At 42.0% G+C, this 17,537-nt stretch overlaps 1 protein-coding gene across 2 annotated transcripts in view; it reads left to right on the top strand.

Moving 5' to 3' along the window:
- The window catches only part of fgfr1a (fibroblast growth factor receptor 1a), a 44,096-nt gene extending 41,639 nt beyond the window's left edge, over nt 1–2,457 (top strand). For both annotated transcript variants that reach the window (XM_084727816.1, XM_084727817.1), the window contains exons 17-18: nt 489–594; nt 696–2,457. In XM_084727816.1, the coding sequence (XP_084583942.1) occupies nt 489–594; nt 696–872 (283 nt within the window). In that variant the 3' untranslated portion in view covers nt 873–2,457. The remainder of the gene's footprint in view (nt 1–488; nt 595–695) is intronic.
- Nucleotides 2,458–17,537: the final 15,080 nt, after the last annotated feature.

Below are 17,537 nucleotides of genomic sequence, written 5' to 3'. Positions count from 1 at the left end.
ATCCTCTCCAAAGCAACCAGACTCTTTTGACAAAATCAGTCATTTTGTCTCATAAAAAACGAGTTGCTGGTCTGCTGCTGCCTCGGTTGTTTTGTTTGTGTGTGTTATTGTGTGACTGCGAACTGACTCTTTAAACCACAGAGGAATACAATAACACAAACTAACTAGTTAAGCTAAGTTAAGTGAGAAACAAATACTCAGGGCTTCTGCAAATTTAGGCCTTTAAATGTACAAATGTTCGCTTAAATACAATTTTGACAGGTCTTAAAATTTAATTATGAAGTTGGACTTAATTTATATTCATGATGTTCTTAAAAATGTTTTTTAAAAAAGGACACCTTCAGAAAACCTTCATCTACTGTAGGTAATAGACTGACTAGTACCTCAAACTATTCCACTTAAAAAAAAAAACCTTAACATGAGATTTTAGTTTTAGAAATTACTGCTCAAACTTTGTCGCTCAGTTTTGGCTCTCTTGCTCTCTGCAGGTACATGATGATGAGGGACTGCTGGCACGCTGTCCCCTCTCAGAGACCCACATTTAAACAGCTGGTGGAGGATCTCGATCGCTGCCTGGCAATGACGTCCAACCAGGTCCGTCCTCCTCTCCTCGTCATACAGGGAAGAATCAAAAACGTCTCATTTGGAAGTGAAATGTTGACTTTTTTTTTTTTTTTCTCCCTTTGTGCCAACAGGAGTATCTGGAGCTGTCGGTGCCTCTGGACCAGTACTCCCCCAGCTACCCGGACACCCGCAGCTCCACCTGCTCCTCCGGCGAGGACTCCGTCTTCTCTCACGACGCCGGAGCCGAGGAGCCGTGCCTGCCAAAGTTCCCTCCCCACTCCAACGGGGCAGCCATTAAGAAACGCTGATACCTCATCTCCATTCAGACAAACATTGACATTTCCTCCGCTCCCTGCCTCATGGGGTTGGACTCTTCCCCACATTCCCAGAGATGAAGCTAAAAAATAAAAAAAACACTGGTGCTCTGTGAAAAAAAAAAAGGAGCTCGGAGGGGGAAACACCTCGGAGAACACGTCGGATCACGTGGACTGAAGAGAGCAGCCGTTTCCCGGTTCTTCACGGTGACGATGTTTATGGGGCACTTTGTATTAACGGGAGTTTGTCACGGTGTCAGAAAACAGAGCAGACTCCCAACTCTTCTCTCCACTTTGGGCATTCCACGGGTCAGGAGAATCGAACGGACTGACTGCAGCCACGTCAGGTTTTTGTTTGTTTTGTCGTTTTTCTCTCCACGGTTGGTTCTTCAGTAGCGACGGATGACATCCTGCTTTTCAGACCAAATCCTGAGAGTATAAATATTACAGAGGGACATGTGATCCACTGCATCATTCATCATCTATCTTCTTGTACATACAGTTAGAAAATTATATGAATATATATTTACATTGTACTCTTATTTTTATTACCATAATTGATTTATTTTCTTTTGTACAAGGATGCTTTTGTTTGATCCATTTTTTAATATAGTCTGTAGGGGCAGTTGTTACATGAGAATATCTTAAAATGCTGAGGATTACATGGCCAGTTCTATTTTTTTTCCACTGTGTCACAGCTTTGATTCCCCTAAAATTTGCTACATAATCATCAAATGAAATATATATATTGGGTTTTCTATTTTTTAACTGTAAGTGCTTTTCATGACACAAGCTGTAACTCAGTGTTTGAGGTTTTCTCTCCGTCAGATGAAATGAACTCATGAAAACATCAGAATATTAGTTGTGTGTCAGTGGAAGCCTGTTTACACCAGTGTGATGAAAAATAAAGAGTCTGCAAGTCATCATGATGAGAAAGTTTCCTTCTCATTATTTTAGGATACTAAGTCATTATTTTTAAGAATTTGTCATTACTTTGTGAAATTCCCTCATTATTTTGAGAGAAATTATCATATTTTGAGAGTTTCTCATTATTTTGAGGAAACAATCTCATTAATTTAAGTCATTATTTTGAGTTTCTCATTTTCAGAAGGTTTCTCATTAATTTAAGAAGATTTCTAATAATTTTAAGATACTATTATTTCAAGAGAGATTATCATAATGATTTAAGATTCTTTTTGTTCATCACATTCGTGGAAATGGGCTTCCATAGTGACTGTGTGTGTGTGTGTGTGTGTGTGTGTGTGTGTGTGTGTGTGTGTGTGTGTGTGTGTGTGTGGAAAATTTTTTATCTCGTCTCATTTCAAGATTGTTCATTTCCTTCACGGATGGTCACAACTGTAAATATCCCTGGTTGTTCGCCATGCTTGTTAAAATGATTTGCTTCAGTCAACGTCATGCACTTCCACTGTGCATGCCTCCATGTGATGAACTTCTCTTCTACTGTAAATGCTTTAACAGGAGTTACATTCACTGCCATATAACTTCTGATGAAGGGTTGCAGAACACGTATGTCATCGTAAAAGGATTACATTAAATAAAAATGCTATCGAAAAACAAACCACCGAAGCTTTCAGCGTCTGAACTCAACTTCATAAAGGGGTCTATAAATATCGAGATTTTCATGTTTGTGATGTAAATCATGTTTACAGAGATGCAACGATGGCTACTTCAATCTCCCACCCATTTAACACGGGTTGCTGGGGGCTGATTAGATATGATAATGTGCTGCTGACATCAGAAGAAATGTTGGCGAGCGCAGAGAGCCACAGCCGGCAGTAAACATGTAATTTATGGCCGTGGGAATGGCTTGGCAAGTGCTGGTGCTACACTTCCATCCATCAGCCACACCAACCTTGATGCCCGACCGTGTCTGGCTCTGGCTTCCTGCCATTGGCTGATGCATCACCTGGACTGCAGTCTCCACGCAACAGGCTAAAATCAGCCGCGCAGCACGACTGAACTGTCGACCTTTTTAAAAGCCAGCTCTTAGAGCTTGGGTCAATGCAGTTAGCCTTCTGTGCATACTGTATTACAGCAGAGGGGAGGAACAGTTTATTTGTTAATGGGGAGCAGATCCTGGTTACTGTTATCCAGCAGTTATATGAATTCAAGCTGCTGGGAGCTGCAGATGAACACCAACATACTGTAAGCTCAACTGTGATTTTAAAAAAAAGATCCTGTAAGTCATTATAATGAGAAAGTTTGTCCAAATAATGATTCCATATCTCAAAATAATGACAAACTTGCTTAAAATATTGACTTCATATCTCAAAATTACAGAAGTGCAAAAATGTTTGGCCCTTTTTCTGAATGAACAATCAGAATTCTGAGAAAAGCTTTCATGAAGAAAAGATTCTGCCGTGTTTTTCTGAGTTAAAAGATCCCTCCAGCAGGTTTTCCATGGCCAGGGCCGACCCTCGAGTCTACTTCATGTCCCACTATAAGCCTCCTGAATCTTCCAGTGGGTCCAGCCAGGGCTTTCTGTCCCCTAGACCCTCGGGAAGCTCGCCAAGCCTGTGGCCTCGCTCTTAAAATGGATTTATGCTCGCCGTGGTGTGCCCAAAAATGACGTCCTATCCTGTGTCGGCTTGAGCATGAAGGCTCCAGAAGAAGTCACGGCGTTCGGTCGTGCACCTCTGGAATAGTTGTACATAGTCGGCCCCGGTGTGAGCCGCACCTCTCATTTCAACATGGAGGGAGACTGGGCGAGCTGGTGTTACATGTACAATGACAAACGTGACAACGAGATTTTCCGAGGTCCTTCTGTTGGTCCCTTGACTATTTCTTCAGTTTCTTTAGTTTGTTGATGATCTGCTCGATGCTTCACCACTGCAGCCATCTCTCGCTGTATCTGTTCAAACGATGGTTTTGTTCTTGAAGCCTCCTCGAGTGAGTTCAGAACTTCTGACAAGGTCGCAGTACAAAGATTGGATTGTGGTGTTTTGCTCTTCTTCCTTGGATTGGGCAGACCAGACCCTACACCAGCTCTGCTTCTTAAAAAAAAAAAAAAAAAAAGGTCCAGAGTTTCAGGGTTTTTTCACAACTTAAAGTCTGGACCAAGGTTCATTTTTTTGACGCTGTTTCCGTCTGGTTAGTTTTGGTGTCACATTGCAATTTTCCAAGCAAACCAAACATGTCGCCTATGTCCTGTTGTCATCTCCCTATACTTGACATTGATTGGTTTGACAGGCGTGTGTCTGATGTCAGACCAGATGCCTAAAGATCTGGTGTCTTCCTGTCCCGTCCCCAGGTGCTCCCGTGGCTCCTTTTGCTTTGGTGTGTTTTTTTTTTCCTTCTTCCAGCTCTGATGATATTCAGACATCATTTTTTGTTTGATCCAGACAGAGACCACCTTTTTTCGCCAGACCAAAGTTTGGCTTTTTGATCTAGATTGTGGTTCAAGGGAGGTTTCTCACCTGTAATTTTAGTCCGGATCCAACAGAAAAGTCAAAGACCAAAAGAGGCAGGTGTGAAGACGCTCTAAGTCGGTCTTGTTGGTCACTCTGCCCACAGTCCCTGAAGGACCAGCAAAGTGCTGGTGCTGCTCTCAAACCAGTTTTCTCAGGCAGGAGGCAGTTCTTTGTCTGTTCAAACGCAAAGAACTGGCTTGAGATGAGGCACCGGCTCCGAACCAGCCCTCTGATTGCTTTGGATGAGTGTGGAACATGTTGGAGGCTGGGGATTCTGGGGGACTGAGAGCCGACCCAGCGGCCTCCTCACAGCCAGAGAGCCTGAGTTAGGGGCTTGGGTTACGATTATGGTGCAAGGTCAGGTCTGGTTTACTGTGAGACTTCCACACACACTTCCCAGACTGAAACAAACATAAGACCTTGTTGTTTTGGGGAGAAATATCATGAACTCCTGGAAACGGGCCGTAATAAAACGTCTCATCCGCGCTGTGGTTGAGGTGATGATGAAGAGCTCTATTTAACGACAGAAAGGACGGGCAGAGGCCTCGCTTTATAACCTGCTAATGGCGCAGGGCGAGGAGCCGAGGTGCCATTAGGTGGAGGCTGTTATCACTTCTGACAGATGGCAGCAGAAGAGTTCTGCAGAGCAAAGTTCAGCAGGATAATAAAGAGTTAAACTGTCAGTCCTCCGCTGCGTCTTTATTTGTCTCTGATGAGGACACAGAGGAAGGTGTTTGTTGTTTGCGGTGATGATTGTGGAATGTGACAGTATCTAATTAAATGTTTTCTAATCGCTGAGATGAAAGACGAAGGCACTGCTATGTCCTGTTTTTGTCTCCTCACAGAAATTACCATCTGATGACTGATTGGGAGAATGTAAATTGATTTGGGAATACTGGAATTTCAGCCATCCGAGCGTTTTGCCCAGTAATTGGTAGCCTGTGTTAAGCTGCAGGAACACCCATGCTCAGTTCAGTATAATATAATCAGTCCCTGCAGGACTTCGCGGGCTGCCTTCGGGATTGTTGCGGCCTAAAAAGTCTGATTTCACGGCAGCTTTTAAAAAAATAAATTGTGATGCATGTTGCATTGCATTGGACTTGAATTGTGGGAGCAAGAGAAAATGCCAAAAGAAAATTGTGATTTCTTTGTATAATTCATTGAAAGTTCTAAGTAATCTCACCAAGAAAGACCTGACACAAAATATACTTCATTTGCAGATGTAGAAGTACACTGCTTATTTTTAAGACAGTGTACCGCGTGTGTGTGTGTGTGTGAAAATGTGATAATTATGTCTCCACGTTCTGTGGGAATGCAACAAAGTCGCAGAGCTAAGGTTACAGCAAAACACACAAGAACAGAAAAGAACTGTTTGCCTTCTGTGAGCATGAATGCATCATCAATCTTGAAGATATAAATTACAAAAAATGAGCACATCATCTTCTCTAAAAGTCAGTAATATGAGCAAGATGAGACTCGTGTTCATGTTTCCTTGGTGGCCTGTTGGTGTTGTTGTTTACCAGAGAGGGTTTGATTTATTCCAGTTTGAGATGATTATCCGCAGGTCTGCAGGAGACGTGTCGCCATTAATCTGCAGCATGTGTGTCTCCTCCTGTCAGCGCTGACAGACGACCTGCCCTTCAACTCTGTCCCGCCCTGTGGAGGAGACGCGTCGTCAATCAGGTCAGGATGGAGGGACACAAGGACAGAGAGGGTCCTGCAAGGTGACACCACTCGCACACTAAGAGGCCTAAAAGGGTTCTTCCTGAAGAGCTGATGTTCTACCCCGAACCATTTGCTTCTGAAGAACCTTTTTTTGACTAAAGTGTATGTCAACCGTTCTTTGTAAGACTAAGGGTTCCATTAAGAACCCTTTTCATCCAAAGAACCCTGAATGATTGTCGAAATCTTTGAAGAATTCTTCTGTCAGAGGTTTTTTGTACCATAAGACTTCTCAGCAGAACCCCATGGGTGGGTTCTAGATAAAACCCTCCGAAGTGGAACCTCTATAAAAGAACCAAAAAGGGTTCTCCTCTGGGGACAAGCTGAAGAGCCTTTTATGGTTCTAGTGAGTATCTTTGTTTCTAAGAGTGCAGCAGCGGTGATGATGATGATGGTACTGGTGATGGTGTGTGTGTGTGTGTGTGTGTGTGTGTGTGTGTGTGTGTGTGTGTGTGTGTGTGTGTGGAAACAGCAGCGGTGACGTCAGCCTGTTCTCGAGCTCCTCCGTCTCCTCACAGATGAACAGATTATTTATGGGATGGAGGGAGGAGAGTTTAGTGGAGGAGACAGTCACAGAGGAACTCCAGTACTGGAACTCATGAATATCTCTCTGGCCAGCGTCCATGTCCAAGGTGAAGGAGACATGTCTCCTTGTCCAGGCAGTCGTCCCCATGCTGAGTCCATAAAAAGAGCTCAGACATGAAGCGTGTGAGGGTAACCGCAGCAGACAGGCTCAGCTCTGCTTCACCATAGATTGTTGATTTCCAAACAGAGGAGGAATTTTAATTTTCTGTTGTTTGCTTCTCGCTGGGACGGATTCCCTCCCTCGTTAACAATAGTTAAGATGATGAACAGCTGTTTTGGGTCTGCATGTGGCCGCGGTGGTTTAGGGTGTAGTTCACTCATGAGGACGCATTTAGCAGCAGAACAAAATATGTCATACTTTCAATGATTATTTAGGCCTGTAAATATGTCGTCACCGGACGTCTCGGTCTCTGTACTGAACCTCAGTAATGTGTGGTGGAATCTTTCCCTGAGTAAGCAGAACCGATCATTGTAGGACATTTAACTTACAGAACAATAAAATATAGGGTCTTCAACAGGGGGTCTGTGACCCTCAGGAAGTCCTCACAGCGACTGCAAGGGAGCCGCCAAATTATCGTTTGATAATATTTTTTTTTAATTTCTGTTCTCCAAAATTAAAATATGTCTGAAAATTTGCATATTTGATATATTTGCCAAATTGTTTCACTGAGAAAAACCAACAACACTCAACACTGGTCCTTCAACACGGTGTGAGGACTGATAATGTATGAGCACCTTTCTGAAAACATTAGCGTCAGTGCAGACAGAGGAACAGATCATGTCTGCCAAAACGTTCAGGAAAGGTAGTTTTTAGGAGCATGCAGTGGCAAAAGGAGCAGACTGCACCTTTAAAAAACTTCTGACTAGTTTTACAGGATTATGTGTAAACAACATGAACAATAAACTTTACAATAAAGTAAATGAATCTGAAGAAATGATCAACGAATAAACCGATCACATAATCTCTTCTTTTTACTGTGTAGTTTGTGTTTATCTTGGATGAGGCCCTGTCTACCCTGGTTGCACATCATCCATTGGCCTCCTGCAGTAAAATGACAGACGGAGGCGGTCGGTGTCCTCTCCTCGTCCGCGCTCTCTGGTCGTTGATGTTTCCGTCTCCACAGAGGGCCCGGGCCCCTGTTTGTGAGATGGCTGTCTGTATGACAGGTCCCCGGTGCCCCGGCTGCTCTGTGGGACAGACACAACAGAAGAGGTGAGGCTGGGGCACGGCCCGTCACTCACTGCGTGTCTCACTATCGTCTCTGAGCTGCTGCCCTTTTTCCCTCTGATCTCCACGTCACAAAAACCAGAAGCAAAGAAGTTTTTGTGGGAAGTGTCAGATCCCTCTGCTACAAACATCACGATAAACTCAGCTGTCATTTAAACAAAACTTTTCTAGTCGTCTGACCACTCAAAGTTCTGCACTCACACTCATTCACATCCACATTCATGGTTTGGGGAGTCACAGACAAAAAAGACGTAATCAGATTACAGATACATCTAGTAAAAACGGGGTTTATTAGCAGGATTACATTTTTAGGATTAATCATCATGGCCCCTAATGAAAAAACATTTTTTGGTCTTTAAATAAATCAATCAATCAAAAAATTGTGCACAACAAAGGAAACAGAAACAAAGGACACAAAAATAACCTAAAATGAACATGTAATGCTTAGAGCTGCAACCATAAATCTATTATTAATCAACTATTAAATCAGTCTGCATCTAAAATGAGTCCAAATTCTCTGATTTCAGCTTTTTGGTTGTGACTATTTCCTGGTTTCTTTCCTCCTCTCTGACAGTAAACTGAATATCTTTGAGTTGTGGACAAAACAAGACATTTGAGGACGTCATCTTGGGCTTTGATCAACATTATTCACCATTTTCTGACATTTTATGGACCCATTTATTACAAGCACTGTGTGCATAAAGAAAAGAAAAAAAAGTGTTGTCTACGCACTCAAACCTGGTACATACAGGAACTTCCAAATAAGGTCAAAGGTCAAATCAGAGGTCAGGATTAAGAAATGTAGAAACAATAACATGATATAAAGATATGACACATGCAAGTATTTTGGCTCGACAACAAGAAAAGGTTAGAGTCATTTTTCTCAGTTCTGCACTCGGAGAAGTTCCTGCCTTTTTCCTTTTTAGGACAGTACAGATGTTGTGTATTCAGGTGGAGCAGATGGGTGTTGGTGTAAGTCTTGTTTTGTATTTTTTTTCTCTGTTCTGTCTTTTACATACATTTTGTTTTGTTGTTAAGATTGTACATCTTTGTTTTGTTATTGTGGAAAGTGATATATTGGAATGAGAAATCTATATAATGTTTTTTATTTACACTGCAGTTTGGTGTTCACTAAGTATTTCTTAGTACCTGTACAAAATAACACTGTAATTTGTGGGGTCTATTTAAAAAGTCCTCAAAAGTAAATGAGAAAATAAGACATTTTAAGGCCAAAGTTTCTGGTATCCAAACACTCGTCTGTCCTGATTTGTGGAAAGAGTATTTATGGCGTCTGGAGGCACGGGTGTGGTCAGGTAAATGAGATGGATGAGGCTGTTTGTTTGGTGTCGAGCTCGCAGGGGGGTGGCGGTGGTGTCTGCCCGACAAGGTGTGTGTGCTGGCGTCCATACAAAACCTGACGCCTACAGGCATGGCCCCGCCTCTTTCCCACCAGATCGACTTTCTTCAGCGCAGGAATGAGACACAGACACCTCCTCCAGGCTGAGACATATAATCTGGGCCTGTCAGGGCCTTTATCAAACAGGATCAACTGGTGCGCTGGGCCTTTCTCCGCCGTCCCCACAGGCAGCGGGATACCTGCACACACATTCCTTCGACACATCCCCGTCCCAGGAGGCGTATCGCCTGTCTTTTATGGCAGCTCGGCTCAAGGATTCGGGGAGGGCTGAGCTACAGTTGCTCCTCTGCTTTGTCCCGACTGAAAACTAAGACAGCAGCTCGGCCTTCGGTGTGGAGGATGTTCCCGATCCCCCGAGTCTCCAAATGTCAGAGTGTTGATCAACAGAAAATACGTCTCTGCTGTCTCTGGGGACGATCATGTGATAGGTTGTGTTTGTTAGTGTGCATGGGCCGCTAATGTCACATACAACTGTACCCATTCACAATTTCTGAAAAACCTTGACAAAATCTATTGCACTGACTGTTTTATACCGACTGCTGACTCTATACTCTTAACCAGCCGGTAGGGGCCACAACAGTTGACATATGAAATCTTACACTAAACTGTACAAAAAACTATACTGCTCAAAACTTTGCAAATTTCTGTTGGTTGCATCTGGCAGTTGTGGTGGCATTGCAGTAGGTGCTTCACCATCTGCACTCCACTGCATGCACTTTCCTAGTTTGGTGACTGCAGCGTGTCTTTTCTGCAGCAATAAAGACGATCCGACCAGTTCAGGAGGCCTTTGAACGCTCCTCGAGGCTCCTGCGGCCCACCTGAGGGAGCTCCCTGCTGCTCGCTCCTCGGTTCGGTCGTTTCATCCTGTCACTGCCAGTGACCAGATAAGAGCGGGTATGAATCAAAGCTGCAGCGTCGTCGTGCACAGGACTCTAATCACATCACTCGCCCCTGAGCCATATGTCTTTGTACTCTCTTTAATTGAATTGAGGCCGAGATGAGATTGGCTGACATACCTCCCAGTGACGGAGCCGCACTTAGAGGGAGCGAGGCGAGGAATAAGAGCCATTCGGGACGGCAGTTTTCTTGGCACAGTTTGGTGTAAAATCCTGAAGGTATCCTGCAGCCCTGCAGTTTCATTTCACAGCCTGTTAATAGACTTGTTCAAGGCCTTAACCTTTTATTGTCTAATATGAAACAATTGTAAATTTTATTGGCATGTTTGTAACCCTGCGATTGCTTATTAAAGACGACTCATCAAACACGACAGGCTCGTTGTGACAAACACTTACGTTATTGAATTTCTCAGCCACGTGTGAATGCATCACCAGGGAGGACATGTGACGTCAGCTTGTCCTCAGACTCGACCATCTATCAGCTGGTGGCCTCACGAAGACACACAAAGATGAAGTTAATGATTTAATGCCTCAGAATCGCCTGTTTATTTGAGCCCTTGTCCACCTCTGTTAATCACCTTGTGTAAAGAACTGCAGAGGAGCTGCAGACGTGTTGCGTTTGTGTCTCCAGCAGTACAGGACAACACAGTGTTACGTTCAATGACGGTCCAGGGTCCAGGGTGTAATGATAATTTAAAGTAAACCAGGAAAAAAGAAGGAAAGGAAACTGAGACAAATGCACAAACTACGATCTTTTTATTAATAAGTGAGGTAAAAAATGAAGTTAATTCAAAGCAATGTTTGGAACTTTTTTTGAGCTCTTTTAATAAATAAATATGGTTTCTGAAATGACGAGAAGGTCTTGGGTGTGTTGGAGTTGACTGACTCTTGACTGCATGTGGCGTCTAATGTCAAAAAAACAACACAACAGAGTCTACTGGCTCTGTCTTGCTGCTCTTTCCTATTTTTAAACTCCGAGCCTGATTGATTAGTGACTGTTGCCAATCACTGCAGCTGCAAGGAGGACAGCACAGCAAGACAAACACACCACTGTGGCACACAACAGGGGTAAGACAAGCCAGTGGGTACAAGATTCTCAGCATGCCAAGTGAATTTATCATATTACTAAAGTTCAGTCTTGTATCTTAATTCAAATAAATCAATTTTGGATTTTTAAGTCAGAGTAAGCCACAAAACAAGGAAACCGTAGCATATCAGTGGATCTGAGCCACTGTGCTAAATAGTTTTGTCAAACTACTTTGTGGGGTAAAACGTGCCCATGATGTTGGGGCAAGTTAAGTCAGTGGCTCAGTTTACCCCCTAATAGGCGACATATGTGCAGTAAGTAAAATAACCTATGTTTAAGTATTATTATCTAATATTCAGAGGTGGCAAAAGTCCACACATCCTTTACTCGAGTAGAACTACAGATACTTGTGTAAAAAGCGACTCTGGTGAAAGTACAAGTATTGATTCAACTTCTTTACTGCAGTAAAAGTGGAAAAGGTAGAGGCTCTGAAATGTACTCAAAGTATAAAACTCACCTTCTGTCCACAGTCCAGTCTTCCTTTCATGTCTGTCTCATCTCGTCACGTCTTTTACATTGTTTATGTCTTGTTACGTCTGTCATGCATGATTTGCAGTGACAGACACACTAAGGACTTGTCTTTTCTGGGTTATTGTTCCAGTTTAGGTTGAAATCAGTCTTGATGTTGCAAAGGCGGCCTGCAATGATGCAAAATAATACATAATTCACCTCAAATTAATTAAAAAAAAAAAAAAAAACTAAAGTAATGACCCTGTTTTGAAAATTTAAATACTCAATTCTCAAAAATTAAGTACATATATCTGAAAACTCTTAAGTACAGGAATGAAGTATTTGTACTTCATTGTACCCCGCCTCTCCCAGTTTTGTGGACTTATTTTAATTTGCAAAGGTACACAATGCCCTGAGTTATATAGTAACTGTAATGTGAAACAAATACACTTTTATTTTGCAGTAAAATCATCAAATGTAAGAGTGGCTCATGTTACCCTGTTCTCCCCTACAGGACCTACAGTATGGAACTGTAACGTGTGTGTACATGTCTGACTGAAGTCTCAACACCTTTGTGACTCCTGTATGGAGCTCGTCGCCTGCAGCAGCAGCTGGGATTTTCCCTGAAAAGAACTGAGGTGAAACAGATTTCGTCTTTCTTCCTATTTTGTTTTTGCTGCTTCCTGTGCAGCCAGGAGGCGAAACCGTGAAAACCAAACAGAACTGGAAACAGACAGACAGAGGGGTCTTTTCAGGCTCCTTGGCCCGTAATCAGAATGGGATGTGGGTTTGAAACTGAGCTGAACAAAGTCAGTGTTAAACGTGTGTGCTGTGACGTAGAGTTAGAGTTATCCAAACAGGGTGAAGCGGGGCCGGCTGATGAGGAGGTGAAACGCTCTGATTTTAGACGGCAGAGGATATAATGAGATGGCGAGAGTCTGGCACCGGAGACAGGAGCGCTTTGTGATGTTTGATGACTAATTTTTGCCCAACTCAGCACGGCCAAGTGCTCGTTATGATGTGGAGCTCTCAGAGCGAGGGGTGGTAGCTTGGCTGAACTTTCCTTTATTACAAGTTGATATGAAGCAAGAGGCACAGCTGTTAATGCTGTACAATATCAGACAGAGTTTGTCCTCGCTGCTGCTGTTGATCACAGCCTGATGTGTTTCACTGAAAAGACCTTTAACTGAAATGCTCCTTAATACAATCTACATTCCCTCAAACACACTAAAAATATATAAATTATGGTTTGTTTTAATTTGCTGTTTGCAAATCATCCCATCAGCCAACACCAAACCCACAGTGCACAGCCAAGCCACAATCAGCTGCCCAGCTTTAGTGTAGTTTAGGTTACATTTAGCTAGTTGGCTGTGGCTGCCTTGCATCACGCTTGACCCGTAGAAAGCTGTTGTTAGTCACACACCTTTGCTTTGTACCGTTACATCATTTACTATTTGCCAAATCAACAGATGTGTCAAAATATATCCGTATAACAGATGAAATTTCCTGGTGAAGTAATATGGCAAGCTGGTTTGACGAGTATTTTGCTAGTTATAACATTAGCAAGCAAGCATGCTAAAGTTAGCCAGCTATAACTACATGGATCTGGCATGGTTTGTTTCGTAACGTTAGCTGATAAATTCATTTGCAAATGGCAAGCATGCCAATTTACTAGCCAGACCTGCGCAGGAGTCTTGAATTAAATGAATGAATTACCTAATATTATTAACTCACTTTTGCTATGTTAGCTAGCTAGCAATTCGTCACCAATAGCAAGCAAGCTAACATAGCCTAACATTAGCTATCTAAATCCAAAATATAGGAATATATTTCATGTCCTGTAGTAACATTAGCTTTGACTTTGGACTTTGTGTTAGAGTTTGAGGTGGGTGCTGGTTGCTGGTTGATGTCAGCAGACTTTCCAAGCTAACGCTGGCGCTGTAGGGGAGCGGAGAAGAGGCAAAGCACTCAGTAGAGTGTATAAACATGTCCATGTAGTGATGGACAAATCATCAGCTCAGTCTGCAGCTCCCCTCAGCTTTTTTAGCACATTCTTTATCTTTCTGGCCACAACTTAACTGTGATTCACTCTCACATTTGACCTTGAGTCATATATAGTTTTTCTTCATAATTTTGTAATCTGTCTGAGGAAAATGTTGAAATTCTCAACAGCTTTATCTTTTCATTACACCTTTGCATTTCCTGCATTGCGTTACCTGCTCGTTAGCTTGCTAAACTGTTAGCCTTGGTGGCTTCTAGACAGGAATATTCCATGGCGTCCATGTTGCTGTTGTCGAGCAGAGACTTCCACATAACCACAAGCACATTTTATTTCCTTTATTGTTGCCTTTCTGCTGCCCTCTAATGGCCAAAAAGTCAGTTATTGTCAGTTTAAATAAGAATTAAACATACAATGTGTAAGTTCTGACGCTTCTTGTTTTTCACAGATTAAAACCACAACAAATTATGTACTTTGATAACTTTTGATTGTGAAGTAATGGGGGATCATTGGAGTTATTATTTTCACTTTTAAACAGCCACCATAACTGATGAAAATCTATCTGATGTGACTCTGGCATAAATCAAGTCTGTGGACGAGGTAATATTTAAGATTTATTCATGTCATGTCCACAACTTTTTCACTCTGTGATGTAGCCGGTGTTTTCTCAGACAACTAGCAACTAGCAACCAGCTAGCAATGGCTGGGAGGAAATACACTGTTAACCTGAACAAAATGTGGATTTCCCTACATTTGAACATTGTTGAAACATTTGGGATAATGTAAGCACACGGCTCAACAAAATACATAATTATATCTAGAGTTTTAATGCAGGAATGTTACATATTAAAGCTTTAAGGCAAGTTTTAACTTGTTTTTGCAAGAGTTAGATATCACTCTCAGTTTTGTGTGCAAAGTATGAAGCCATGGCTAGCTTAACATGACAGCTAGGCATCTCTGCCCAAAGGTTAAAAACATCCACCTACCACCACTAAAAATTAATAATTAACACATTTTCACTTTTTTGTTTATATAAACCCAACAAGATATTACATATTAATCAGTCAGCTTTAGAGGTGGTGGTATTCTGTTTGGACAGAGCCAGGCCAGCTGTTTCCTTGCTAAGCTAAGCTAACCAGCTGCTGGCACCAGCTTCATATTTACTGCACAGGCCTGCAACTGGTATCTAACTCTTGGCAAGAAAGTAAATAAGCGTATTTCCCAGAAAGTCCAACTATTCCTTAAGAGGTAAGTCATTCGAAATACAGAAGAGTTGCTTCTGAAGATGAAATCATTCTTTCTTTGATGTGATAACTGGTTTATGTCACTCTGCACTTTTTCCAAAACAGTATTTTAGCCTGAAACCTGTGATTAAGTTGCTAAGTATACATGTATAGAGACAATTCTGTGCATTAATCTCAGCAGATTCCTCGGCCTCACACAGGGTTTTCCAGCTGCTGCTTCATGCTCCGTTCTCTATGCCATGCAATTATGCCGGTTCCCACCGGAGGTTTGAATTGGGTGGAGCTCAGCAAGGAGTAAGCTCAGGCATTAACTGCTCCTCACTGAGCATAACTTACATAAATCCACAAATACAGACAGAACAAAAAAAATGCTAAGACGCACGCAAACACGCTGCACCGAAGCACAAAAGAAAATAAACCATAAAAATAGCTGCTGCTCAGGAAATGGCATTCCAGAAGAGACACCACCCATAATTCTGTAACTGATTCACATGAGAAATCACTCTGGAAATGTCTGTTACATACAGTGAGACTGCACAGACGGATTTCTGTTCAAATACACCAGAGTCACTGATACACATCAAACTGTCCCGCGGCAAAGAAAACACATCTAACAGATTTCAAATGAAGCCCCTGAAGAGCTTTTTCCTCTTTCATCCATCAAGATAATGCTTTTTATTTCATTTCATAGCTCACAGTAGGCGTAGATCAGAGAACATGGGACAAAAAGACAGAAAGAAATAAAGAAAGGACAAACAAAATCAAACATTTCATTTATATGACCTACTGTACATAGAGGTACCATCTGCATTAATATTAGTGCAAAAACTGCTGCTGTGGATCAGATGTTGCAGGCCACATGCAGTGTCTGTTGGGACACTGTGCTGAGACCTGGACAGACAGGACAGCGTGTTTCAGGATGTCTGTCCTTGTGACAACAGAGTCGTTGTGAGTTGAGGCTGGTAATGCCTGGCACTGAGGCTGCAGCCCCGTCAGCGGTCATTCACACACTTTCTGCACAGTCGCCTGCACTGGAGGGACTTTATACTGTGGCGAACAGCGTCCCCTGGTGTCACGAGCCGGAGTCAGTCGGCAGGTTTGTCTGATGTGGTTGAGTTGTCATGTTGTAACAGTGTGTCTGTTTCCTGGAGTTTATTTTTGTGCAACAAATAATTCAATGCAGGAGAGCACAATTTGTTGAAAACAATTTCCAGAAGTCCATGTTCCAAATTATCATGTAATCAGTAATCTGATGATGTAATCAGGGTTATCTCAGATTGGACTTTTGATTTTTATTAAAAGCTACAAACTGGAGGCAGGAGTTGGAGAGATGTGGTAGTTTACCAGGCAGGGAGGCTCAAGTCTGAGTCTGGGTGTTGTTTAATAAAATTATGAGTGATACAGAAACCAACAGAGGACTTTATTTGATTTTCTTTGTCTTTCTACTTCATTTGAGACCCGACATCTTAATGGAAGCTTTCCTGAAATAATCTCTCCACATTTTATGCATTAATTTTTCAACTCTAGTACAACAACTATAGCACAAAACCAGCGTTACAAAGTGCTTTACTTGTATAACACAACAATAAAATACACAGAAATGAATGAGGAATGAGAGAGGAATGAAACTTTAAAACAATGACATAAATAAAATACCAAGGATAAAATATAGCAATAATTTAAATGTAAAGCAGGTCTAAGAGCAACGCTAAGAATAAAGTACAGTGTAACTCAATAGTAAAGAATTCAAATTAGATAAGAAACATAAAAATAAATGTTCAAAATTGGGTTAAAAAAAGATGCAAACGTAGATCTCATCAAAGAACACTTGGTGATTGGCTGCAAGCAAACACATACAAATAATCTTTATTTTTCCTAAATCTGCATACAAAAAGGAGAGAATGCAGCTATTGTTTGACTAGAGAAGTTTCAGGGCGACTTGTAACTGGGTTATATCCATCGATACGTTAAAGGACCAGTATTTTGTGGCATCTTGTGGTGAGCTTGCAGATTGGTATCTAGACCTGTGTTTGGTTTGTCCTTTCTGGGCTCCTGTAGGAACATGGTGGTGCAGCATGTCGACCTCCATGAAAGTGGAGCTGCTCCCTCTGTAGGTATAAAAGGCTCATCTTAAGGTAATAAAAACACACCAATTCTTATTTTCAGGTGATCATACACCGATGAGAACATACTTATGAATATTATATTCAATTACTGCCTTAAATTTTAGTAATACTCAGCCTTTGTCATGATGCTACTGAGTTGCATTTTGGACATTTTAAGATCCTTTGGGGTTTGACAGATAAAGTCAGTCAACTTTCAAGTTTTCTCTCTGAACAAGATATTTCCCTCAGCTAAGGTTCACTACAGAGCGCTGGATAAGCCTCTCATGTTGTCTCCCCACCCAACTGTTTAGACTGAGGCTCATACGCTGCATTCAAATAAAACTTGTGAAAGAAAACTTCCAAGTTCATGATGGACTCATCTCATAAACACAGTAAACAACACGACCATCCAATAAAACAGCACGTGTGCACTTCACTGACCATGGTTACACCTTTACCCTGCATTAGTAGCTTCTCTAAAACGGAATGGAAAAC

This window comes from Lutjanus erythropterus, chromosome 10 (genome assembly GCF_056507025.1).
Source record: "Lutjanus erythropterus isolate fLutEry1 chromosome 10, fLutEry1.hap2, whole genome shotgun sequence".
Lineage (NCBI taxonomy): Eukaryota > Metazoa > Chordata > Actinopteri > Lutjaniformes > Lutjanidae > Lutjanus > Lutjanus erythropterus.
Note: the sequence above shows the minus strand (reverse complement) of the source record. Positions and strands in the feature narration are given on the sequence as shown.